Source organism: Mesoplodon mirus (assembly GCF_964341445.2).
Source record: "Mesoplodon mirus genome assembly, chromosome: 12".
Classification (NCBI taxonomy): Eukaryota; Metazoa; Chordata; class Mammalia; order Artiodactyla; family Ziphiidae; genus Mesoplodon; species Mesoplodon mirus.
Window position 1 is genome coordinate 96520162 of NC_138988.1, and position 27817 is coordinate 96547978.

At 44.7% G+C, this 27817-nt stretch overlaps 1 protein-coding gene across 3 annotated transcripts in view; it reads right to left on the minus strand.

Moving 5' to 3' along the window:
* The window catches only part of PHACTR1 (phosphatase and actin regulator 1), a 248428-nt gene that overhangs the window by 40391 nt on the left and 180220 nt on the right, over nt 1-27817 (minus strand). For all 3 annotated transcript variants that reach the window (XM_082637352.1, XM_082637350.1, XM_082637351.1), the window contains 2 exons: nt 4179-4423; nt 2273-2429 (listed from right to left, as the gene is read on the minus strand). In XM_082637352.1, coding sequence (XP_082493478.1) covers nt 2273-2429; nt 4179-4423 — 402 coding nt within the window. The remainder of the gene's footprint in view (nt 1-2272; nt 2430-4178; nt 4424-27817) is intronic.

Here is a 27817-nt window from a genome sequence, read left to right on the forward strand (position 1 = left end):
AATGAGTGGCTGGAAGCACCAAGCTGGGTTCTCATTCAAAAGAGAATAGTCCTTAAAATTCCTTTCTAAAGAAGACCTTGAGATGTGGATCAGGCCTCCCCACCAGATTGGCTGAACTCTGTACAACTATGTTGACCTGCTCAACACTCCTGATGTCCTTTCCTTTAGGTCCAGTTCCTGTAATCTGGCTGAGATGCCAAGAGTTACACCAGAAGGAAATAAACTCCCTAGTTGAAAGAGTGAACAAAGAAGAAATGGACTCAGAGCTCAACACTCGGAATATGCCCAGTGCTGTCCTCTCTACCTCCATCTTTCTCTCCCTGGTCAGTGTGTCTTCTTCTACTGACCAGGGTGAACGAGGGTTGGGAACAGACATCACTATGGTGAACGTGCAGTGGATTTTATGAATCCTGAGCAGTATTTAAGTGCTGTCAGAAGAGGAAAGGTTGGGCAAGGGATGATTTCCAAGGATAAATCTTCAAATGCGGAGAACTTCTTGCAGTGCAGGGTGGCCTAGGTCTCTTCCCACCTCTGGGTTGTGTCACTGCCATAGCCACGTGCTCATAGTGGTGGGATGCGGGTATGGATTCAGGCATGAGAAGCTGGGCTGTGTCTTTTTAGGAGTGTGTTCTGGGACAAAGGCCTTTTTCACTTTGTCAGTTTCCTCCAGGTGGATGATGCTCTGTGGTGGACAAGCAGAGTGGCCAGCTGCACACATCTGCTTTCCATATCTCCCACCTTTGTCTCTCTCTCCACAGAACATGCCACCTTGGGCAGCTAGATGTGTTGGCATCTCACATACATCTGCAGAGAAGTTTTCAATTTTCCCCACAATCCTGGGGCTCTGCTTATACTGTCACAAAGCGGGGAAAATGGAAGTGAGAGAAAGAACTAGAATAAAAGATACCCATGCTCCTTTGTCCCAGTCAAAGGATAATGGAGATGAACTTTTGGGAAGAGGGGCTGGGGTCGAGGGTCTGCTTCTTCTCTTATTTCTAGTCCCCCAGTGGAGAGCCCTATTTGTATCAGGTGTAAAATTGAATGAGCTGGTTCAGGAAGCAGCCTAGACCTCTATCCAGCCAACCTACTGAAACCCAGAGAGAGAATGTGGCTATAGGGAGTGTTAAGAAAGGAGACTTGGGGAGCCAGTATCGTTGCCTCCAAGTACCCGAAAGCATGTGTGTTAAGAGGAGTGAGGTAGCTGCAGAAGGAATACGACCCATGGGTGGGAAATGCATGGACAGAGATCTCACTGCAACAGAAGAAAGAGCGTATAACAGTCAGGCTCCTCCACCATGGGACAGGCTCCCTAGAGGAAGTTAGAGAGACTGTTTTAAGTGCTTTACTTATATTGTTTAATTCTTACAACTCCCCATCTTATAAAGGCAGAAGACACAGGGGAAGAGAATAAGTGACTTACACGAGGCTATGGGGCAGTAAGTGGGAAAGTCAGCAGGAAGCCCTAGGAGACCTCTACACACTGCATCCAAACAATGAGCACGGTGCCTGGGCCAAAGTGAGGGCTCACCTGGTGACTATTATTACAGAGGCAGCGTCATATATGGTCAAGAGGGAGCTCTCCACAGCCATTCTGTCTGACATTACGCAGGTAACTAAAGTTCTCTCTCGTGTTCTCATCTGTGAAATGGGCATAGAAATGTCCATTTCATAGGGAAGCTCAAAGATTAAATGAATGAACACACATAAAACGTTTAGAAGAATGCCTGGCTAATAAGTGTGTCACAGATGTTAGCTAACACCACATAAAGATGCACTAGGTTATAAATACACACATAAGTGTTTAACATAGTAATATGACATACTGCTTTGCCTGTGTCTGTAATACCCACTCATAGGGGCAATCACTCAAGAAGAGTCCCAGCTCAGTAATGAGGCATCTTTACCCACCACTGATGTCTTCTAGTTGCACAGTCTAGCAGAAATGTCCATTTATTTGATTGCTTTGTGCTTAAGCAAACCACAGTGCCTAGGTATACAGGTCCTCAATTCTACTGAATGATGGGGATTGTTCTACAGGTGCTTGTTCTCCCTGGAAATCTTCCTCTCAGCTTGAACCTTTAGTCAAGTGACATTTCTAAGATTTTGATGAGTGAGAAAGAGGGGATCATAAAAGCAACCCTGCAGAAGAAATGGAATATTTTCCATGGACTTTTTCTGCAGGGAGCTCTTCAGAGACACTCAAAACAGATCTGAGGATGGAGACTGAATTCTTGCACGGAAATCCATGGAGCCGGGGGCTGCGCTATCCTACCTGGTGAGCTTGGTGCCGATCTGCTGCCTGAGCTCCAGCCGCTCCTCATCCGTCTGCCTTGGAAGGATGTTCTTTTCTTCCAGCTCTCGCTTGGAGGGCCTGTTGCTGAGTTTGATGGCTAAGGAGTCCTTCCTGCACACCTTCATGGCCAGGGAGCCTGCAGGAAGGGAGACATGAGGTAATAAGCCTCCCCCCAGGGACAGCCGTGGACCACAAGGTGAGAGGCGGGGAGACAGATATAAGAGCCCAACACCTGAGCGCGGTCAAGACCTCGGTCAAAGGAGGAAAGCTATAGTATGTGACTTTCGTACAGTTCCTGCAATCAGCATGTCCTTTCTGCCTCGCAGTATGCTGGGCATGCGCGGGGCACATGGAGAGCCTGTGATTGGATCTGTGCTCCCCAGGAACTGCCCGCCCCCCCCCATGTGGGCAACATCAAAAAGGAGGGCGGGACAGACAGCGGAGTGCAAAATAGAATGCAGAGGGCGGAGGAGGGACGGAGGAGGGGCGGCCGGCAGGTGCAGCATAAGTGAGGCCAACAGGCAGCAGGCTGGTGGGCATCTGCGTGCATGGACGCTCAGAGGTGATGGATAGGCGGGCGCATCACAGGAGACAAAAGAGATCAGCTACAGTGGGCCTGGAGGGTACAGGCAAGTAAAGCTGGGCAAAGTGGGGTCCGCGTTGGGTGGGAGAGGGGGCCAGCTCACGGAAACAGGCAATATTCTGGGTCTGCTTTTCTTTTTAGCATAAGAGGGTCTGACCACCAAGAACAGGGCTTCCTCACATCTGAAATAAATCCATGATTCTCAATCAGGAGTGATTTCTGCCCCCACCAGGGACATTTGGCAAAGTCTAGAAACATTTTTGGTTGTCATACTGGAGTTTGCTGGGGAGGGTGCTACCGGCACCCAGTGGGTAGAGGCCAGGGATGCTACCAAACATCCTTCAATGCACAGGGCAGCCGCCATGACCAAGAATTATCTGGCCCAAGATGTCACTTGTGCCAAGGTTGAGAAACCTTGGTATAAAGTGTTCCATTCTCTGGGCAGGAAACGGTGAGCAGAGGCTGGGCAACAGCTCCTTCCCTCATGGACCATGTGGGCCTTCGGCTGCCCCTCCAGGGTTCTCTCCTCAACACCAGGACTATTTCCATCACTCAGGTTTAGCGAGCTGTCTGAAGCCTGGTGAGTGTGAAGCAAGAGGAAGAGACTGGGAAGCAGCAAGTTTGGGGGCTTCCTTTGGATCTTATAGAGTGAGTACTTAGCTTCCTTCTTTTGCCACTGCTTTTAGAACGTGGGTTTTGGAATGAGACACAGGCAGCTTCAACTCTCAGCACTGCCACTTAGTAGACGTGAGTCTCTGGGCAAGTCCCTTATCTCTCCATTTTCTCCCCTCACCTGTAAAATGGGGCAATAGTTTATGCCCCTGATTGTTGTAAGACGTAGATGAGAATAAAACCTTAGCATATTGTCAGGCACACAGTCGGTAAAAGGTTGCTATCATATAAGCTCACACATTAAAAAGCTGATCACTGAAATTTAAGTTCAGTGGTTGAGGTATGCTTAAAAATGAATTTGTTCCATATACCATGGTTAGTATTTTTATATATTTTGTAGACTGGAATTGAATTTTATGGTGCCTCTCCTCGCTTTTTTTTTTTTAATTGATGGGGTGTTGCATCCCAAGGGAAGCAATCAAAGAAAAAAAGAGATCTAAAGAGGCAAGAGATGGTAGCACGATGTTGTAATTTTTAGAGCTCTGAGGCTGTTCAGAGGACAGTTACCCTTTCGTCTTACTAATGAAGAAACAGTAACCTCGGACCTCAGATTAGAACCCACAGAGGTGGGCAGCTCTTCCCGCCAGCCACGCCCCTCCCACCCTCAGCGAAGAGTCTGGATGCACCCACTGGTATACAGCGAGCTGTCGTCATCCTCATCCTCTTCCTCCTCCTCTGCTCTTGTGTACAGGCAGGAAGAGTCTTCGTAGTCTGATTCGTGAGGCACATTTTCTTTATTGTCATCACATTCAATCACAACAGTTGGCACTTGTCTTATTTCCGGAAGGCCCAGAGGTCCTGCTTTTGTGACACTGTCACCCGAGTGCAAACCAGAGCTGTGGTAAGAAGTAGAACAGGGTACCCGCTGCTCAGAGCTGTTTAAAGAGAGGGAGAAAAGAGCACATTTATTCTGGCGAACGTGTCATATTAAATGCATCAGAACCTTTTAAAGACTTAGCCGTCCCGTCCTAAGAGACAAAAGGTCTCCTGGGCAATTCCAGTCTCATCTCTCACCTAACAGCTAACTGGTTGGGGGCAGCTGAGTTACCTGATGGTGGAATGAGAATTCTACTGCCCTGCGGATGGATGGCGGTGACGGCCGCACAGTAATGCGAATGTACATGAACGCCACGGAATTGTATGCTTTAGAATGGGGAAGATGGTGAATGTCATGTCCTGTGTATTTACCACAATTTAAAAAATAAAAAATTTTAAACATAAATTTAACTCTTTTTATTTCTGGTTAAGAGCAACAACCCCAAGGGTCAAAGGAAGGTTCATTGGCAACCCACATGTCTTAAAGGAGTAAAAGGGTTCATTTGATGGTGAAGTGAGAGACCCAGGAAAGAAAGAGACAACACATGAAGTTCCAGCTTTCAAAGCTATACAGCATGACTGGTAGGGGCTGATTGTTTGAAATGTCATGGATGGAGATGCAGAGAAACAGAAGAGGTGGGACCATCAGGCTGGAGACCCACGCATGACATTGGGGTGGACATGGGCAAGGGCGACTCAGACCAAGTTCTCTCCCAAGGACCGTGTCAGACCTTCAGCAGACACAGGGAACGCCAGTCTGGTTTTTCATCAGGTCAATGTTCCCAGCAGCAATGATGGTCGTATTTTTGGTTTTATCCCTTTAGTTGAGCCAACTCAGATAAAAAATATTTTTTAATTAAAAATGATGTGCTTCTTAATGTGGCACATATATACAATGGAATATTACTCAGCCATAAAAAGAAACGAAATTGAGCTATTTGTAATGAGGTGGATAGACCTAGAGTCTGTCATACAGAGTGAAGTAAGTCAGAAAGAGAAAGACAAATACCATGTGCTAACACATATATATGGAATTTAAGGTAAAAAAATGTCATGAAGAACCTAGGGGTAAAACAGGAATAAAGACACAGACCTACTTGAGAATGGACTTGAGGATATGGGGAGGGGGAAGGGTAAGCTGTGACAAAGTGAGAGAGAGGCATGGACATATATACACTACCAAAAATAAGGTAGATAGATAGTGGGAAGCAGCCGCAGAGCACAGGGAGATCAGCTCGGTGCTTTGTGACCGACTGGAGGGGTGGGATAGGGAGGGTGGGAGGGAGGGAGACGCAAGAGGGAAGGGATATGGGAACAGATGTATATGTATAACGGATTCACTTTGTTATAAAGCAGAAACTGATACACCATTGTGAAGCAATTATACTCCAATAAAGTTGTAAAAAAATACATTAAAAATTAATATATTAACAAAACCCAACAATTTCTAACTTTCAAACAATTGGCTAAAATGATCTTTCAATATACAGGGGAAAAATAAATGTCCATGAATATACAAGGAAAATATTGGACATGCATTATAATTTAGTATATAATTCACAGTAACAGGGCCACTGAATATTTTTTCCAGTGATTCAATATGAAAATGATTTTGCCAACCATGTCCATTAGCTTTCAAATCTGATTTATTTGTCAGCAACTCAATTATATATACTCACCAACATAATTATTAAAAGTTTTGCTAATTTATTTCTAGTCTTGTTTAAACCTCATAGTATATTTCTTCCTATCATAATTATACTGTCATGACTTTTAAATCTTAGGGACATAAGACTACCAGAAATGGGTTTGTTTATAGGTTCTAAAAACAAATAATAAAGCATTTAAAAAAATGATGTGCTTCTTAACAAAAGCCACATGAGGTTCATTGTAAGAAAATCAGGAAATGTGTATTATCAAAAATAAAGAAAATTAGTTATTTTCTTATTAGAGTCTATCCAAGTTTCCTACAGCAATTTAGAATCCTTTTTAGGACCGGCTCTGAATGAAGTCCAGCCAGAATAATGGAGCCAGAAACACTTGGTTAAATTTTATTCTTTTTCAGATGAACTTGAAGCGGAATTTATGTCTTTCATTTAAGGAATTTCTAAACACAGGAAACTGAATGCATTTTACCATCCAACAGTGTTTGACGTGTTAAGAAACGGAGTGTGAGCCTATGCTATCTAGCAATAATTTTACGTTAGAACATCTTATCCAAAAGAAAACTCTTAAGGACGTATGAATGCATGCTAGGTCTCCTTTAAAACCTTCCTTACACTTTCTTTTTTTTTAATGTGTCTAATTTCTAAATCTCAGCTTTTAAAAAAAATTATTTATTTATTTATTTTTGGCTGCGTTTGGGGCTTTGTTGCTGTGCACGGGCTTTCTCTAGTTGTGGTGAGCGGGGGCTACTCTTCGTTTCAGTGCACGGGCTTCTCACTGCGGTGGCTTCTCTCGTTGTGGAGCACGGGCTCTAGGTGTGTGGGCTCAGTAGTTGTGGCGCACGGGCTCAGTAGTTGTGGCACACGGGCTCAGTAGTTGTGGCGCATGCGCTCTAGAGCGCAGGCTCAGTAGTTGTGGCGCACGGGCTTAGTTGCTCCGTGGGCGGCATGTGGGATCTTCCCAGACGAGGGCTCGAACCCATGTCCCCAGCACCAGCAGGCTGATTCTTAACCACTGCGCCACCAGGGAAGTCCCGCATTACACTTTGAATGATTGCTATGTGTAATTTAAATTCAATTCACTTTCTTCCTTCCATTGTTTCCAAAGGGCTGTTTTCCTCTTTGTATTTTTCTCATAACTCTTTAGTGACACAAATGGCAAATCCAGTTGACACGTCATGAGCTATGATGTTCAAGGAAATGAACTAAATCAACTTAAAAAAAACTGCAACCACTGAATAAGATTAAATCACATGTTTATAAAAATGCAACATCTTAATTAGACATTAGCAGGTGAGGGGGCCCATTTCCCACCTAGTTTAATAGGAATGACAGTGAGGACAAGAAGGTGGAGTACAGAATGGATGGTCTCGCATGACAGATCCAACAGCTGACTGAAAGGTGACGGACTACACTGCCTCCCGAGGCGGCCCTTCCATCAGACAACGACACCGGGCTCCAACAGTGCTTGGATTGCTGCACTGGGTATTAAGGCAAGTTGGGGTGGAAGAAGCAAAACTGTAATTCCATGGCTCCTGTTTTCCCCACCCCTGCTTTCTCCCCTCCCCCCCATTGCTAGTTTAATTACTGGCTCTAGTGAAGGCAGAGAGCTGGGGATACGACAAGAGCAAGAATGAAAAGAAGCCAATAGCTATTCATGTCTGGTGGGAAAAGTCTTGAGGAAATAAAAGTTGGAAACTAGAAAGCACAAGAATTCCTTAAGGTGGACAACTCCAAACTGCCTCAAGAGGACAGAGAAAGGAGAAATACTATGTAAAGAAAGCTAAGAAACTCAGCTTCCCAAGTAGTCTATGATAAAGAGGAGACTGTGATTTCTCCTCTCTCAAAGATCTACCGGGAGGGGCTTCCCTGGTGATGCAGCGATTAAGAATCCGCCTGCCAATGCAGGAGCCACGGTTCAGGCCCTGGTCCAGGAGGATCCCACATGCCGTGCAGCAACGAAGCCCGTGAGCCACAACTACTGAGCCTGCGCTCTAGAGCCCATGAGCCACAACTACTGAAGCCCACATGCCACAACTACTGAAGCCCGTGCGCCTAGAGCCCATGCTCCGCAACAAGAGAAGCCACCACAATGAGAAGCCCGCGCACTGCAATGAGTAGCCCCGCTTGCCGCGACTAGAGAAAGCCCGTGCACAGCAACAAAGGCCCAACGCAGCCAAAAATAAATAAATAAAAATAAATAAATGTATTAAAAGAAAAAAGAAATGATCTACGGGAAGTGTAAACCCTGAGAAGAAGGAGCTTATAAGGCAGATCCCTCAGCCCCTGGGGCAGCTCCTACATATAAGACTGCCAGCCTTGGAAAATAGGGACCAGTCATGGTGACCAGTGACTGCCTGGTGGGGGCATCACAGCAACAGCTGGAGACCTCCCCTGGCCGATCCAGCCAGTCTAGCATGTGACAAAATGTCCAGTTTCTCATAAGGACAAAGAAGGTGTTTTCCAGCAAGCTGGGTGAATCCACCAAAAGGGTCTTAACAAATATTCTATTGATAAATATATGCCAACTCTGTGTTAGGAAAAATGCTGAGAAGGAGGAAGACAAATACCCGATGATTCCACACATCTGGTAGCTCTGGAGGACCATAGGATAGCAAGCACAGACACAAGGGGATAGAAGAGTTAGCTGAGAAGGAGGCCGGAAAGGTTCTGATGGGGCCTCAGTATGAGCAGTCAAGACACAGATCCAAGTCCAAGTTCCGTCACTGACTCTCTCATGACATTGGTCAGATTATTAACTTTTCTGAGCCTCAGTTTCCTTGGGTGAAATTGGGTAAGTGGTATCTTTTTAGTAGGTCTGGTGCACGTGTGTCCCACTGGCATACGTGTGTCCCACTGGCATGGCCTCAAGGGAGCCCCTCACTTGTTATTTATAGAAAGGGCCCTTCAAGTGGTTTCCAAACATTCTCCGTTTCAGTCTATCTCCAGACTGTCATCAAAGCAACTTTCGGAAACTCAGATGTAGCCATCTCATCTGTTAGAACCCTGAATGCCTGCTTCGGCTACAAAACCAGTGCTTCAAGAATGACACACATGGAAAATTCAAAAAAAATCCACATTACGAGCTATATTCCTCACAGCAAAGAACTAAATCCACTGAAATGTAGCCACGTCTTACATCTGGCCTCCACCGCTGGTGGTAATGGGCAGGAAAGGGGACACCAGTCCAACAGTCTTAGTAATGCTGGTTTTCTAGAATGGACTTGTCACTTAGAAGACCTGCTCTAAATAAAAGGTGTCACTGCTAGAGAAGAGGGAGAACCGTTAGCCTGGAAGCAGTAATTCAGACACAGCCTGACACGCAATGCCTTGCATAATCTGACCTGTATTATTCACCCAGCCTTGCAACCCCTCCACACCTCTGTCCCCATACAACTCACCCTTGGTTCACATGCAACAATGCACTGCACACTCTTGGCCTGGGATGTGCTCTCATCTCACCTTCACCTGGTTAATTTCTATTTATCTTTCAATACTTGTCTTGGGCAACACTTTGCCTAGGTTCTCAGGAGATTCCACAAGTGTGAAAATTGGGAACATACGTTTTTTACTAGCTTCCTCTCCCCAACCAAGCAGTAGATGCCTCCAGGGGCAGGGACCATATCTTCTTCATGTCTGTAGCAGGTGCCTGACACCATGGCTGACACTAAGTGGACACTCAATTATTGTTTATTGTTTTTGCTGAAAGAAAGATGGGCTGTAATCACTGACGTCTAGGTGCATTTTAAGTGGTTGACAAGTCATACTCAACGGGTATTAATGAAGAGATCATTCTTTAATTTTCAGGGAGTATTTTCAGTGTATTGCAGAGCTATAGGTGCCCCTGACTTGATGGGCACTTTTATTAATGACTTAATAACACAATCAAATATGTGGAACAACTAAGGTAGAAAAGGAAAAAAGTAAACATTTACTGAATGTGTTGCCCACTGTTCTGGAGACCTCCACATCTTATTACATTCTTATAACAACCCTGCAGGAGAGGCATCATTATCCTCATTTTATTAAGCAGGAAATGGAGGCTGTGAGAGGGTAATTAATAGGCCCATGAGGGCGTAGGTAGTAAAGGAAGGAGCTGGAATTTGAACCCACTCTGTTTCAATATGCTGTACCCAAAAATTGAATTGTGATACTTGTAAGACTGTGTACTTTGGTTAAACACAAACCCCACTAACTGTACACATGCAAAGTGGAGAACACATCACACTTTGTCCACAACATGTGTACAAAATGGGTATCATGACTTTATAAATATTTTAAATCTTACTAACCAGGGTAAGTTATAGTGTCCTCTCCTGCCACAGTCAGGCCATACCTGGGGCACTGAGTTTAAAGGATGCATCTTAGACACTGGGTTTAGAAAGGTCAGAATGGGAAAAGAACTCAGCTGTTTACCTATTGTCATGGTGACTTTTGTACCAAAATGGTTGAGAAGTTGCAGCAGAGCCTCAAATATTCACTACCCAGTTTTTTTACAGAAAAAGTTTTCTGACTCCTTGTCCAAACTGATGGCTTCTAACCTGCATCATCCCACACTCCTTAGCCATATTTGATGTCCACTTACACTATTATTTACTTGGTATTTTTAAGTCAACACTTAAAAAAACTCAAATACTAATTTAGCCTCATCTTAAGCAATAATATCTTTGTAATCACTGGTTTTATGTTAAGTATGTGTTTACAACTTACGTTAAAATAAGCACGTGTCCATTAAAACTTAAAAAAAGCTCGTCTTAAACTCACTTTGGGTACCACCAATGACGTATATATCACATTCTGGTTAAATGTTGGCCTAGTCCAGAGTCTCTCAGCCTCGGCATGGCTGACATTTTGGACTGGACCCTTCTTTGTAGGGGGCGCTTGTCTTGTGCATTGTAGAATGTTTAGCAGCAAACCTGGTCTCTACTCACTAGATGCTAGTGGCATCTGCTCCAGGGGTGACAACCCAAAATATCACCAGATTTTGCCCAATGTCCTCTGAGGGGCAAAACTGTCCATTTGGGAACCACTGGCCTGGAGTATGCACGACAGCTTTGCCACCTGCTCCATCTTCAGAGTTGTACCACCTGAGTCTCTTCTCATGCAACTTGGGTATTAACTCTCAGGAATTTGCAGTATTTGCCGAAGGATGAACTGCCCAGATCTCATCTCCTAAGTTCCTGACCTGCTGTGTCTCAGGTTGGTGCTCTGGGGGCGGTACCAACGATCTGACACCATGACAGTTCCGCTGAGCATGTTATCTGTGCCGCTGCTCTCGTCCCTGAGCAGCTACCCCATTAATGCAAGAGCTCCAAACCAATTCGCGGGAAGCAGCTTTTCTCATTATGTGGCCCAGATTAGTCATGTACAAAATGACACTCCGGTGGCCCGAAAGAGTCACCACATCTTCCAGAGTACCTGTCCAAGTCCCCAAGGAAAAGATGACTCACAGAATCAGATCTATTCTAGACCATTCACGTCAAAACGCTTCGGAGATTAAGCACTGAGTTTGCTTGGAATTCAAACGGATCTCATCGCATGGGGGTTGTGGTCACTGTTCCTCTTCCAGCTGGGTGAGCAGGAATTAAAACCGCAGGTAAACGTGGAGCCCCTCATCCTGACCTCCTCGGCGGCGCCTCCCTAACTCTTCCTGGATCACTGCACATAACGGTGAAAAGAGCTAACACTTTAAACGCTCACATAGTGCCAGGGATGGATTCATTTAAGCCTAACGACCACCACCCTATTAGACAGGTACTACTGTTACCCTCCACTTCAGAGAGGAAAAATGAGGCACGCAGCCACGGTCACCGCGAGAGGGGTGCAGGCATTACTGAACTCGGGCAGTAGGGGCTGTAGAGCCTGAGCTCGTACTGGTGTCATCTGGACAGGAGCAGAGCCCTGAACGGGCTTCAAAACTTACTCTCATTCCAGAACCTTCTCTCCTCCTCACCACCACCCAGTCCTCTCTACTGCTGTCAAACAGTTCCGGTCATGTAATTCCAATTAAAAGACCTCTGAAGGGTCTCATTGTCAACTGGATAAACCTCACCCTCTTTGGAATGGACCGGGGAGCACCTCACCATCTGGCCCCATAAGTCCTCCCCATCTGACCTGTTACCATTCTTTACCGCGCACCCGGTGTTCCAGCCACCAGGCCACCTGTCGCTTCCCAAGCACGTTGTGAGCTTTCCTGCCATCCCCCCACCTCAGAAATAGCCCCTCAGAGTTTGACTGGAGCAGTCCACCCACCCTCAACGAGAGCTCCAATGCCATTTCTTTTGAGCAGCCTTTTCTGATTTTTCAGTGGAAAACAGTCCGTTCTCTGTGCTTCCACAGCTTCCATTCCCACCTCTGTTACAGCATCTGTCGCGTTATGTTACCATCACACATTTAAGCATTTACCCCCTGCCCCCATGGACTGTAAGCCTTTCAAAGACAGAGCCTGATTATTCATTCTTTTCATATCTCAGCCCTGTTTTTGTGCACGTTTTGGGAACTGATGGAAAAGTCAATCAAATATTTGAAGTCTCTAGGGATCAGAGTAGGCCATAATACACTTACCATCTTCTAATTCACTAAAATAATTATCCCTGACCCTTAGATAGTCTTGCTGTGTAGGGAAAATATCCTATGAAAGGAGAATTAAAGCTGTGGAAATAGTGATCTAGAGTTCTTCCTAAGAAGATAATTCAAAGAGATAAGGCACAGAGATCTGTGCAAGGAAGAATGCCAGGGTACCCGTGTGCCTTCCATCCCAGGATGGTGTGAGTACAGAACGTAACAGAGACAGCTTAACGTCAGCACATTTCCTAACTGTACGCTCTCAGGCCACTTCAGTTAAGACTGTCCAGAGTTAGGCTGCTTTGTAAGGTGAGGTAGTTCAGCTAGATAAGATCTAGAAGGTTTCTTCTTGTATGACATTCTACGACAAATTTAAATTAACACCAAAAGTCCTAAAGTATTGTCTGGCGAGGGCGGGGGGAAGATGAGATTCTGTTCCTCATCTGGGTTGCTCCAAATGATGTAATTTTCCTGAGAAATGAAATAGGGATGAACATGCAAAAACCTGAGAGCATTCCATAACATTTGCAAGATGTTGGCCAGTTGCACCATGTTGGAATATTTCCATTCTAGTAATTAAATACACCAGGGGGCTCCACACATCAGGACAAAGGAGCAGGCCATCTTTCAAAACAGCAACAATAGTTAACATACAGGGTCCTTTATGGGTCCTATCAAAGTACTTCGTAAATGTTCATTATCTCATTTAATCTTCACAAACACTTGCAAACTTAGGAAGGGTATTGTTATTATCCTGATTGTATGGATGAGGATGTTACATTTCCGAGGAAATAAGTGATCACTCAGTTGTGATCACAACAGGGATGTGGACGTGGGTTTCCTCCCTCCAGGGCCTGTGCCCTTTCCACGAACCACACTGTCTTCTCCCAAAGAACCCTCGAGGCCGTTATTTTCTTGTACATGGACATGCTGACTCTGAAGTGCAACTGGCACCCCAAATTTAAAAAAAAAAACATGGGAATATCATAATTATCGTATAACAAAAAGCAAGGACAACAGAGGTTCACAGAACTCAACTCCTTTTTTGCTATGAATTTTGCTGGGAAGAGACCCAAGGTTGGAGGCTATGATGGGACACAGAGACAGGTTTGAACTCCTGACTTGGGTGGTACATCCGTGTGTGTGTGAGTAGCCCGTGGCTGGGGGCGAGTAGGCTGCAGAGAGAACAGGATACAAGATAGAGTGGGGCAGAATAATCACCAAGCTGGGTAATCCAGTCTTGCATAGTGGTGTGTCATCAACAAGAAGAAGGGATGCAATGGGTTTACTGTGGCCACATCAACGACGTAGCTCCTCGAGAATAGAAAGGTATCACCATCATAGGTGATGCCCACTCCCCCGCTTTCTATTTTCTTCAGTGTAGAGATGTATATACACAGCATATAATATATTCATTGGTGTATCATCTGTCTCCTCCACTGAAAGGTACGTTTGTGAGGATGTCAACTTTGTCTGTCCTGCTTTATCCCCAGAGGATGGAAGTGCCTGAATATCTTCCTTCATGAACAAAATGAATAAACCAGGAAGAACAAACAGAAGTGTACCTAAAACAGGACGCCTGCCATTTACAAGAGACACACAAAAATAGGATTCAGAAAGTTTGAGAGTAAAATGCCAGTCCTAAATCAGTAAAAAGCACTCATTGCAAACTCTCTTTGCCTTCACTATGTCCCCATGACAAGTCAGGGAAGTGAAAGGCTGTATCCTCTCTCCTTGGTCCCGTCTCCATCAAGAATAACATTTAACGAGTCTCCTTTTTGGAAAACGCAACTCTTTTTTTTTTTTTTTTTAATTCAACTCTCCTTTGTGACTCTACTAAACCAAGTAGGAGAGACATAAATTGAGAACACAATGGCACCCCTCAGGTTCCCCTCCCCCTTCACCACATTTTCCTATCATTTAAACAGTCACATGTTTCTAAGAAATCCCTAGACTTTGAAAATTAAGAGACTGTTTTACCTTTCCTGTTCGTTACTGGTGAGGGAGAGGCAGCTTATTTTTAATAATTCATCAAGAAATGAATGCAAGACATCTACAACAACTCAGGGTCATTAAACAGTTGGCTCCTTTTCAAGGGAGCTTTATAATCATCACTGTATCTCCATCACATGATAATAGGTAGATGCATAGTGGAGCATCGTGACCCATCCCTGGGCAGGGGATTACCCATTATCAAGCACCTTTGATACTCTCCTAGGAAATCAGGGGCAGGTTTTGAAATTAAATTTCCTATTTTAAATCCTTCATCTTCCTTGAAAATACACGGGAACCATTTCACCACCATTTTTAAAGAAAAAGGTGTCATAAAGGGATACTGCTTTCCCGCATATGATTTCAACAGCAACTATTGTTAAAAAAAAAAAAAAGAAGACAATAATCTCTTGAAAGGACAGAGAAAATTTATTACCCTCCAATATGATGCTGAAAATGAAATTAAACAGGAACAGCTTTTGTCATTCTGACTGCACAGAGTTATAAAGAGGGTTTTCAGAAAGGAGAGGGAACAGTCAGACGTTTTCTTCTCGGAGCCCAAAAACGTGTGAGAAATTATGCTACAAATTGCAGTGCCTGCGGCTGGAAAATGACGGAAGTAACCTCTGACACCCAAGAAAACAGTTAATCAGCTTCATTTTAGGAAAGCAGGCACACATTGTACGCTTTATCACAGCCTTCTGAGATAAGAAACTCAACATTGGAGCCTTTGTTTTTTTTGTTGGACTTTAGTCAGCAGGAAATGATGCCATTCTATATATTGACCAGGGGACTGAGCTTCCCTGAGTGGAAGATGTGTTTTGAGCTTCCTTTTTTTCCAGCCATGGTAACGAATGTAAATTAGTTCATTCACATCCCTTTGTCTGTCCTTCCAGGGACCAATGGCCCACATTTCTGAAATAGTGTCTGGGGTCAGGATGTGATGAATAAAACCGTAAGACACCCAGAATCTCACCAACAGCAATCTCCATTTCTGATGGAGGCACCAAACAGTGGTGGCTTTTCCTCATGACTTTGTCCCAAGACATCAGCCAATGTCCTAGGTCATGCTTGGCTGGATGTGGTGCCAGGAGGGATGATGTGGAGTGAGGACCATGGTGGGGTCCCAGCTGGGCCACTCACTAGTTGAGCATCTTGCTCTATTGGTTCTTCATCAGGTAAATGGAGAAACCTTCCTACCTACCTCACAGTTGCTTACAAGATCAGAGGATAACACTTTGTAAATGTCAATGTTGGTAGTTGCTGTTTTAGCAAAGGATGTACTTAAACACCAGCGATTTATCAGAAACCATTCATTAAGGATATTATCCACTAGTTTATTAAAACACTTCCTTTATTTTTTTTCTTTTTTTGGTTTTTTTTGGGGGGGGCTTGTTTTGTAATAATTTTTTAGTTTGTAATAATTTTAGGTTTACAGAAGAGTTGCAAAGAAAGCACAGATAATTCCCATATACCTTTAAGCCAGCTTCCCCTAATGTCAACATCTTTCATGACCATGGTATATTTGTCAAAACCGAGAAGTTAACATTGATACCACATTGTGAAACACTTCCTTTTGCTTTTTAACTTTTTTTTTGGCCATGCCACGTGGCATGCAGGATCTTAGTTCCTTGACAAGGGATCAAGCCCAGGCCCCCTGCAGTGGAAGCAACAAGTCTTAACCACTGGACCACCAGGGAATTCCCTAGCTTTTTAAATATTTGTGGTCTGCAAAATCTTTTTGGACAAGGGTTTCCAAGAAGATCAAAGCATCTATACTTATTCATTAAGAAAAGGGCAGGGTTTCTATTGATGTACACATAGGAATTCAGGGGCAGATTCTCTCTTATAAAATTACATTTCCTCTTTTATCCTCTTAAGACTTTGAAAGATGTCAGTGGTTCATCTAGTCTCATTTTAAACTTCTTCTGACCAGGTGGCTCACCAGCCTTGCAGGGGAGGATCTGTCTTGCTCGGGGTGACATTACCTTGCTCTGAAATCTCATTCTGCCTCTTGAAGCAGCAGTTAAATTGCAAAAGAACAGCTACATGCAGCCACTTACAGATGATAAATACATGCTGTAAAGTCAAAGTACTGACCTAAAGTAAGACATTGATAACTCTGGCCTCAAAGGGTCAGGGACGAATGTCTCACCAGAATTGGAGGAGATTTTGAAGAGATGGTCATCAGTATAAGAAAGAGAATCTTTCCCTGGAAACACATTTCATTTGAAAATGCATGCCATTTGCTATACGATGAACAAAATACCGAACTTCCTCAAATAAATGCCATTTCACAAGCAAATAACATTTAGGTATTCAGAGGTTCATTTCTGCTCCGGTTCCAAGGCACAGCTATTCATCATCATGAACACTGATTTGCAGGTGGAAACACTGACATACACCAATGCGGTAATTACGTCAGACTGTTAAAGCTAGAAGAAACCCCAGGGACCACCTAGTTCAGGACCGAGAATCATTCTTTAGACTTTCCTGTGACCCTGGAGGCCACATAAAGTAACTGTCACCCCAAAATGTTTTTATACTAAGATTAGAAATGAACTGTCATCTTTGAAAAGTCTAAAGATAATTATGGAATAAAAGAATTAATAAAGATTGAAGGGGTCTGCGGGGCTACTGATTTCAATTTCTTCTGTCCAATGCTGAAATTGTTCCTTTTTCAATAATCTTGACAGGTAGTAATTTAATCTCTAGCTAAGGTAAGCAGTACTCGGTAAGTGTTGCCAAGAGTTCAAGATGGTTCTGGAAGCCTTTCTGGTTCTGGTTGACCACTGTTGGTCTGGACTATCTGTATTAACACCGATGTACAGCTAACTTCCCAGGAGAGGTAAAACCATTCTACTTCTTTTTTTTTTTTTTTTTTTTTTTTTTGCGGTACGCGGGCCTCTCACTGTTGTGGCCTCTCCCGTTGCGGAGCACAGGCTCCGGACGCGCAGGCTCAGCGGCCATGGCTCACGGGCCCAGCCGCTCCGCAGCATGTGGGATCTTCCCGGACCGGGGCACGAACCCGTGTCCCCTGCATTGGCAGGTGGACTCTCAACCACTGCGCCACCAGGGAAGCCTTGTAGGATTTTTCTTTATGAAGACTACAAGTAAGCCATTTGGGACAGCTGCTAGCCTGATCTTTTCAAAAGATCTCTTGGGCCTCCCTGGTGGCGCAGTGGTTGAGAGTCCGCCTGCCGATGCAGGGGATACGGGTTCGTGCCCCGGTCCGGGAGGATCCCATATGCCGCGGAGCGGCTGGGCCCGTGAGCCATGGCCGCTGAGCCTGCGCGTCCAGAGCCTGTGCTCCGCAACGGGAGAGGCCACAACAGTGAGAGGCCCGCGTACCTCAAAAAAAAAAAAAAAAAAAAGATCTCTTGTATTCTCTCCAATGGTTCCCAGGATCTTCCTTACATCAGATTACAATCTTCTGTCATTTCTCTCATTCTCTATAATTGTCCTTCTACAAAGCTGGAGAATAACTGTCAACTTCTTGCCTTTTCTTCCTAAAAATCTCATCACCCGTTCGGAGACAGTGTATCATTCCTTCCTCTGATCTGCCTAGAATATTCTCTCATTCCTTTTCCCCATCTTCTCCTGGTTCTTTCTATCTTTGAGATTTCAGTTTAAATGCAGCTCTCCAGAGAAGCCCACCTACCAGCTGACCCCCTGCTGTGCTCTCCCCTCCCCCCAGCTCCCTTGCTGGCACTGACTCGCCCAGGTCACACTCCCAGCAGACTCTAAGCCACGCCGAGGGCAGCCGCCCTCTATATTTTGTTCACCGCTGTATCCCCAGTGCCAAGCACAGAGCCCCATTCAGAAAGGTGCTCAATAAAAAATTGTTGATTGATCTTCCGGTTGCTAAGGAAACACCGATACTTTCCTTTTTCTTCACTGGGCCTGTTTTTCACTCAAGGTGTATAAATCCTTAGCCTCAGCGACTGCATGAAATTTTCTCCTGGGATTAAATTTTCTCCTGGCAAATGTCAGAGCTTTCCTAATCTAACTGTTCAGGGGTTCTGGGATAGGAAAAGGTAGAAGAAGAGTGAGTTTATCAGAACTGTCATTTATTTGTCCACTTTTAAGGCTCATATGTAGGAAGTAAATTTCTCTCTCTAGAATTAAATGTATGATACTAAACCAAAACCCAGTGGGTGAAAATAAAACACATTAAAAATATCAATTGGCTGTTGATATACCTAAGTGATAATAGTGACACAGACTCAATATTTGGCTTTTTTAGTTTAAACCCAGAGATTTCAATTATTCTTTCCATGGGGCCTTACCTGCTTTACTATCTAATACACACCCTCCTCTACCCTGCCTAGGGTGTCCCCCTCATTCTCCTGACCCTTCGCCTGGCTGTTCCCATCTTCCTGACTTTGCTGTAAAACTCTGAAAGTTAATTTTAGTTTCAGTCCAAGGATGCTGAACGATCAGTGATAAATCTCTACAACTCAGCAATTTGCTGGAGGAGCTACAGACGATCGTTGTCCCCAACTATATCATATATGCTGGCTAGGCTCCAAGAGGATTAAATAAGGGACAGTGAGCTTCAATGGGAAGCGCTCGTAATCAAAGTTACAGCATCTTCAACTCTAGTTTGACATCACAACAAGCAACGACCTAGGTTTAACTTTAAAGGATGAACTTTTTTCTTTGCTTCTAATATCTTCAAAAGCAAAACACAACGGGCACAACTGAGCAATGGGATGAAGAGTGTACCCACTGCTAGAGCCTATTTCCATCATTAAGGGAGTTTCCAATAAAACATCAGAGAGGAAGGGGTGGGGGAATGAGTGAAACAGGTGAGGGAAATTAAGGGATACAAACTTCCAGTAACGAAATAAATGGGTCATGGAGATGAAATGTACAGCGTGGGGAATATAGTCGATAATAATATTATATCTTTATATGGTCAAAAGGTACAAACTTCCAGTTACAAGATAAACAAGTACTAGGGATGTCATGTACCACATGATTAATATAATGAATACTGCTGTATGTTCTATGTAAGTTTCTTAAGAGAATAAATCCTAAGAGTTATCATCACAAGGAAAATAATATTTTCTCTCCTTCTTTTTATTCTGTACCCACATGAGATGATGGATGTTCCCTATACTTACTGCAGTCATTGTTTCATGACGTATGTAAGTCAAATCATTATGCTGTGCACCTTAAACTTATACAGTGCTGTATGTCGATTATATCTCAATAGAACTGGACCAAAAAAAGCATTAATTATGCCCACAGATTAAAGTACCTTTCTAGAGAGTGGCATGGACATATATACACTACCAAATGTAAAATAGATAGCTAGTGGGAAGCAGCCGCATAGCACAGGGAGATCAGCTCAGTGCTCTGTGACCACCTAGAGGGGTGGGATAGGGAGGGTGGGAGGGAGAGGTAAGAGGGACGAGATATGGGATATATGGATATGTATAGCTGATTCACTTTGTTATAAAGCAGAAACTAACACACCAATGTAAAGCAATTATACTCCAATAAAGATGTTAAAAAAAAAGTACCTTTCTATTTCAAAGATCATAAGAACTTTTGATAAAATTCATTTAAGAAATGTTTACTGGGGCTTCCCTGGTGGTGCAGTGGTTGAGAGTCTGCCTGCCGATGCAGGGGACACGGGCTCGTGCAGGGGACACGGGTTCGTGCCCTGGTCCGGGAAGATCCCACATGCCGTGGAGCGGCTGGGCCCGTGAGCCATGGCCACTGAGCCTGCACATCCGGAGCCTGTGCTCTGCAGCGGGAGAGGCCACAGCAGTGCGAGGCCCGTGTACGGCAAAAAAAAAAAAAAAAAAAAAAAATTTACTGAATATTTCCTATATCACGGGTCCTGTGATGAACTGGGGGAGCAGGAGTCGAGTGGGAAGGCAAGGATGGCTCCTGCCCACGTCTAACAGAGAATACACCAAGAAACGCACAACAGGACGCAGTGGGTGCAAGAGGAGGATGTGCAGGCAGAGCTTCCTCTGGGAATCTGAGAAGCGATCCCAAGAGGATGTGGTATTTTACTAGTCTTGAAAAAGAAGCAGAATTTTTCTTGGCAAAATGGGGTGAATTCCAGACAAAGGGTACCATTCAAAAATTTTAGGATCATGAGCAAAATTAACACAAAAGGTTAAAGACACGGTTGCCCCACCATCAACACCACTTAATATTTACATGTGTGTCTTGTGAGAACTCAAAGCTCCAAAGTGAGAAAGAACAGCAGAAGCAACCTAAATATCCATCAGGACAAAGTGGGTTAATAATAAGGAAATACCATAGCAGCTACTAAGGGCTCTACATTCATTCTTCATTCATTCATTCATTCATTCATTCCAAGTGGTTCTCACCCTTGCAGACTGTATGTTCTACTAGGTAAGAAAGAGCAACAAGGAAAGTAAAAGGCAAATGTAGAACGTTAGATGGTGAAAAATGTACGCAAGAACAAAGGGGGACTGGGGAATAGGCTGTGTTGGGAGGAGAGTTGTGATTTGACATAGAGCAATCAGGGAGGGTTTCACTGAGGAGGTGACTAGAGCCTCAAAGAAGGGGAGGGAGGGAGACTTTAGGATACTGGAGGGAAGAGCAGTCTCAACTGAGGGAACAGCCAATGCAAAGGCCCTTGGTCAGGAGGATGCCTAGCATGTCCAGGCCTTGTGGTAGGAGAGAGTAGCAACGTGGAGGACAGCCGATGTAGTCGTGGGGCCGACAGGGGCCCAGGCCGTGGTGGGCTTCTGGGCTGAGGCAAGGACTTTGCTTTTTAGTCTCTGTGAACTGGAAAGCCAAGGAGCGTTTGTGCATGTTGTTATGGACTGAACTCCACTCCCACCCAATTCGTGCTTCAATCCTAATGCCCAGCACCTCAAAATGTGACTGTATTCAGAGGTGACTATGTTAAAGGAGTAATTCAGTTCAAATGAGGTCAGTAGGGTGGGTTCTAACCAAATGACTCGTGTTTTTACCAGAACAGATGAGGAAACAGACACGCAGAGGAGAGACCGTGTGAGGACACGAGGAGAAGACGGCCGTCTGCAAGCCCAGGACAGTGGCCTCAGGGGAAACCAGCCCCGACAGCACCTTGACTGTGCGCGTCCAGCCCCCAGAACTGTGCGACAGTAAATTCCTGCTGTTTAAGCCCCACAGTCCGGGGTACTTGGCTATGGCGACCCTAGCGAATGAAGAGTCATGATCAGATTTTCGTGAAACCTCATGTCTTTGACTGTCATGCTAAGGGGGCAGACTGAGGGGGCAGGAGTGGAAGCAGCAGAGCAGGTAGGAGGGACCCAGAAAACCAGGTGGGACCGCGGGGGCTGAGACCGCGGGGCGGCAGGAGCAGGTGGGAGGTTGCCCAGCCTAGACAGATTCTCAGACCTCTTAGGACCTGCTGACCCATCAGCCACAGGGTATGAGAGAAAGAAAGGCGTCAAGGGTGACCCCGAGATTCCTGGCATGAGCCACTGCAAGCACGAAGTCGCCTATCATTGAGAAGGGAGAGACCTGTCTAAAGTGCATTCCCTTAAGACTCTTCCTGAAATTCTTCCAGGGTCCACATGTGTACACAGCCCACCTTCGTTTTACTAAGACGGAAGCCAGAGCATACAGAACTGATCAACTGAACTAAGGTGGGAAAGAAAATGAACGTCTGATCAGGATTTTCAGTCTGCATTCCAGGATGGATGCCACCTAGATCACAGAGCTGATGGCAGATATTAAAAATAAACATTGAATAATATATTTCTTTTCAAGTTTTAATCATTTAATTGACTAATGCCTTTGAAGGGGACATTCAGAGCTTTTTCATGTGCTCACTCAGGCCTCAGGGCAGAGGGAATGGATTGTACAGACATATCAAAGACGAAAAAATTTATAGAAATATATGTATATTTCTCTAATAGTTTAATGGAAACTAAAAACCAGAGGCCTTTGTTCTCTCCATTTGTAGCAAGTCAAGCTCATGTACCCCAGAGGATGAAGAAGGGTTGCCTCTTACACATCCTCCCTTCTTCTTTGGACCCTGTCTCCACCCAGTAGGGCAGCAAGCTCAGAAGATTCTGAGGATGAGGAGGTCACAGAACACTTGGCAGGGAGAGGAGGGAAAGAGACCCAGAAGTCAGGCTCCCTCCCACCTCCAGCAGCGCCAGGGTTGTTGCCAGGGCCTGGATTCCTAGAGGCTTTGACCTGCTCCTGGCTCCCAAGGGCCAGATTAGGAGCTCTGAGCAGAGCCATGCGTACTGACTGTCCTCTTTCCCCGACTTACTGGGCGGGTACATTACATGTCCCAGAACCATCTCTCCATCACCAAATGGGCAAGGCAAGAACACTGGTTTGCAGCAGTGGCGGGGAGGGCTCTCATACCACACCCCCATGCTTCCCAGCTCTTCTTCTGGGACGGGCTCAATCTCTCTCCTTGGTGGAGAAAAAGCAGCTAAGAGTGAGGGTCCTCGCCAGGCTCAAGCCCGAGTCGCTGCTGAAGAGTGAGGACCAGGACAGCAGGGGTGGCCCAGAGAGGCAACCACGCTGCTGTGGAAGGAGGCCCTAGGGCCACCCCTGTGGAGTCACCCTTAAAAAAGATGTGACTCATCAGTGAAGAGAAAATAAATGAAGATGATCTAATTCCAGGAAACCGACACGAAATTTCCAACAAGATTGGATCAAATCTGTTTGCAATATGCCTTTTAGGGGAACTGAAGGTCAATTCTGTGTGTTGAAGAATTCTGCTTAACATTCACTGTCATTTATTGGACACTTACTGTATGCCATGTAATAAGACGACTGATGTATATTGTCACTTGTTCCCCACAAACAACCCTGACGAGGTTGGTGGTGTTATTACTATCCCTGTTTTAAAGATGAGGAATCAAAGGCAAAAAAGAAGTGGTATCTCTGGACTGAAACCCTGGCAATGAGATTCTGGAGCCCATGTACTCAGCCATGAGGCAGGGGCTGCCTCCAGACTGGCCATGCTGCCTAGTGACTTTGATAAACACGGAAGCTGGTCTCTGGTTCCCTCCTTCCCCCCAAATCTGGCGAGCCAGCACTGTAACTAACGAATGTGATTTTTCAATGTCATTAAGTAGGGTCAGGTTGGGTTAACAGTTAAGAACTTCTTCATACAAGTCAAAACAGATTTAGAGTAATCTTGGGAGAGCAGGAACAAGATGGTAAAGGATCTAGAAACCGTCTCAACAGACGATTCCATGAACTTGGGATTATCAGCTTGAAAGAGAGAAGCCACTAGATAAAGGGAACAGTAACTATATTTAAAGATTTGAAAGCCTCTCACAGGAAAGGAAGATTAGAAATAAGACTGGGACAAGGGATTATAGTAAGTAACATTTTTCACTTAACATAAGAAAGAACTTCGTAGTAATGAGACCTTCTGGACAGTGGGGCAGGCTATCTTGGAACCTAGGGAGGGTCCCATTCCCACAGAGACCAGAGGACAAGTCGTCAGAAAGGCTACAACAGGCAGCAGGCTGGCTGCCTTGACGGTCTTAAAGGTCCCTTTCAATTACAAGATGACTATTTATTCAAATTTATAGTCCAAAGTCAGGCATTCATGCTGTTAAATTCATCATTCGATTTTTCCATTACCTACAATGTTTCACCAGGATCAGACCATGGGTCTGGACTAACACCCTGTAGGGTACGAACGCTCTATGAGATCTCAGGTTCTTTGTGGGCAGAATGCCTGTGCATTCGGTAATGTTCCTTCCTTCTTGCGGTGCTTTTTGGGGTCACTGGAAACTGTCAGGAGAAAAATGAAATCATCCTTTCTGGATGAAACTTGGTCAGAACAAGAGTGAAATCATGTTGACGGGTAGGAGGGAGAATTTCCAGGTAGTGAAAAGAAAGGTGACATCACTGGAGACAGTGGCAGTTCCTGCACTAAACTGAAAGGTGGCCCAGGACCCTGTTCTGCTCCCAGATCCTTCCAGGACCCCTGGAAGACGACGTGGATCCTCAGAAACATTCTCAGTCTTTGTCTGGCAAGAAGACCTCGCTTCCTCTGTAGGGCTATCTTGATGATGTAGGCATTAATTCCCTGTGTCCTGCTGGTCCACCAGAACAACACTATGCCTTGGCCTATGGTTGGTGGGGAGGGAGACAGGAGGTAAGGAGGGTCTGGGGGTGACACAAAGCACAGGAGATCGCCTTGGCTCAGCTGCCAAGACCATGCTGTCCTTCTCCCAATCTCCTCCACCTGCAATATCCCAATATCTCCTTTCCTTCCCCATTTGCTGTTTTTGATTCATTTCAATAAAGAACCTGACCCAGTGTAGGTCCAACAGACCTATTCATTGGTCTACACTCGACTGAAATATTCTATAAATACACACGGAAATTACTGAACTGAGGAATATCACATAACTTATTGGTTAGTACTTTCAATGGAAACTTTAAATGGCATGTTTTAGGTGCAAATGTATTTAGCAATGTCCTACTAATATGCTCTCATGAGTATCTTTTTCAGATGCGTATTATCTCCGGAAGAGATACAAAAATATACTGGGGGTTACGGGAGAGGTGAGGGTAGTAAATTATATTCACTGCAAGCTGTCTTTAGGAAAGCAGTTGTGCTATAGTCAAAAGAGTTCTGCATTTGCAGGAGGACAATCCAGGCTTGAAGGCTCGGCCCCTTGACTTACTACCTAGGACAGTGCTTGTCAAAATGTCTATGGGGGTAAGGCCAGACACTATCAAACTCCTAGAGGAAAACATAGGCAGAACACTCTATGACATAAATCACAGCAAGATCCTTTTTACCCACCTCCTAGAGAAATGGAAATAAAAACAAAAATAAACAAATGGGACCTAATGAAACTTAACAGCTTTTGCACAGCAAAGGAAACCATAAACAAGACCAAAAAGACAACCCTCAGAATGGGAGAAAATATTTGCAAATGAAGCAACTGACAAAGGATTAATCTCCAGGTTTACAAGCAGCTCATGCAGCTCAATATCAAAAAAACAAACAACCTAATCCAAAAGTGGGCAGAAGACCTAAATAGGCATTTCTCCAAAGAAGATACACAGATTGCCAACAAACACATGAAAGGATGCTCAACATCATTAATCATTAGAGAAATGCAACTCAAAACTACAATGAGATATTATCTCACACCGGTCAGAATGGCCAGCATCAAAACATCTAGAAACAATAAATGCTGGAGAGGGTGTGGAGAAAAGGGAACACTCTTGCACTGTTGGTGGGAATGTAAATTGATACAGCCACTATGGAGAACAGTATGGAGGTTCCTTAAAAAACTAAAAATAGAACTACCAGGGCTTCCCTGGTGGCGCAGTGGTTGAGAGTCCACCTGCCAATGCGGGGGACACGGGTTCGTGCCCCGGTCCGGGAAGATCCCACATGCCGCGGAGCGGCTGGGCCCGTGAGCCATGGCCGCTGAGCCTGTGCGTCCAGAGCCTGTGCTCCGCAACGGGAGAGGCCACAACAGTGAGAGGCCTGCATACCGAAAAAAAAAAAAAAAATAGAACTACCATATGACCCAGCAATCCCACTACTGGGCATATACCCTGAGAAAGCCATAATTCAAAAAGAGTCATGTACCAAAATGTTCATTGCAGCTCTATTTACAATAGCCAGGATACGGAAGCAACCTAAGTGTCCATCATCGGATGAATGGATAAAGAAGATGTGGCACATATATACAATGAAATATTACTCAATCATAAAAAGAAACGAAATTGAGATATTTATAGTGAGGTGGATGGACCTAGAGTCTGTCATACAGAGTGAAGTAAGTCAGAAAGAGAAAAACAAATACCATATGCTAACACATATATATGGAATCTAAGAAAAAAAAAAGGTCATGATGAACCTAGGGGTAAGACGGGAATAAAGATGCAGACCTACTAGAGAATGGACTTGAGGATGTGGGGAGGGGGAAGGGTAAGCTGTGACAAAGTGAGAGAGTGGCATGGACATATATACACTACCAAACGTAAGGTAGATAGCTAGTGGGAAGCAGCTGCATAGCACAGGGAGATCAGCTCCATGGTTTGTGACCACCTAGAGGAGTGGGACAGGGAGGGTGGGAGGGAGGGAGACGCAAGAGGGAAGAGATATGGGAACATATGTAAATGTATAACTGATTCACTTTGTTATAAAGCAGAAACTAACACACCATTGTAAAGCAATTATACTCCAGTAAAGATGTTAAAAAAAAAATGTCTATGGGGAGGGACCAGTTTTGTTGGTTGGTTGGTTGATTTACATATTTTAATTTTTAATCCATCACAAACTGATGCTTTCAAAAATATGCTAATAATGCATGACAAATAAAACCCCTTTTTATCATAAGACACAAAATTATCCTGTCAAATTGCTATGAAGGTATCTCAAAGCTTGTTCTCAATTTCTGTACAATTTCTGCAGATGGGCACCAAGTTTGAGTAGCTGGCATTGGGGAACCCAGCCTTCCTTAGTTTCTTTGCTGACTCAAGTCTCCATAGGTGGTGTGAGGATTAAGATAATTATAAAGGTATGTATTAATAATAGACTAAAAAGTGCCACCAAATTTAAAATTATGACTGTCCTCATTAACAGTAGTTGAAAATGATGGCAATGGCCAAATACATTTTTTTTTTCAGTGAAGGGAGATATTAATGTGAACCTATCAAGTCAGAATTCTTAGTGATAACAACGTCTCTTGGAGTCATTAATTTTCCAAACATAGAATACCTGGCTAACACAGAGAGAGGGAAAAGCCACTGAGTCAGGAAACTACAACAGGAAGCTCTCGGCTGTGTCCATCTCACCCCTGGCTCTCTGACTGGCTGCGTGCTTTCCAGGCTGCAGTTTCCCTATCTGGTCTGCAGGACCCAGTTAACTAGACTGGGTTGGATTCATTGGGAAATCTCAGCCACCTCTCGGGCACAAGCGAGGTGGTATTTGAACGCGCGCGCACACACACACATGCATGCACACACACATGCACGCACACACAGGCAAGCGATCCAGAACCAGCACGAGAGATCTCCCTGGGTGGTGGGGAGTCACGGTCTCCGCTGCAGGCCTGCCCTTGGAATCCCCTTGGCAGTTCTCCCGGCAATGCTACTGGAGGGAGATTCTGATGAAAGAGGGGACTTCACCAGTTGTTGGTAAATATCTGAGGCTCAAACTCGTATAATCAGACCACGTCTGCCGCTTCCTCCATCAGCAAGAAGGAGGGCGTACCGCTCCACCTTTCCCTCTGTTATTCC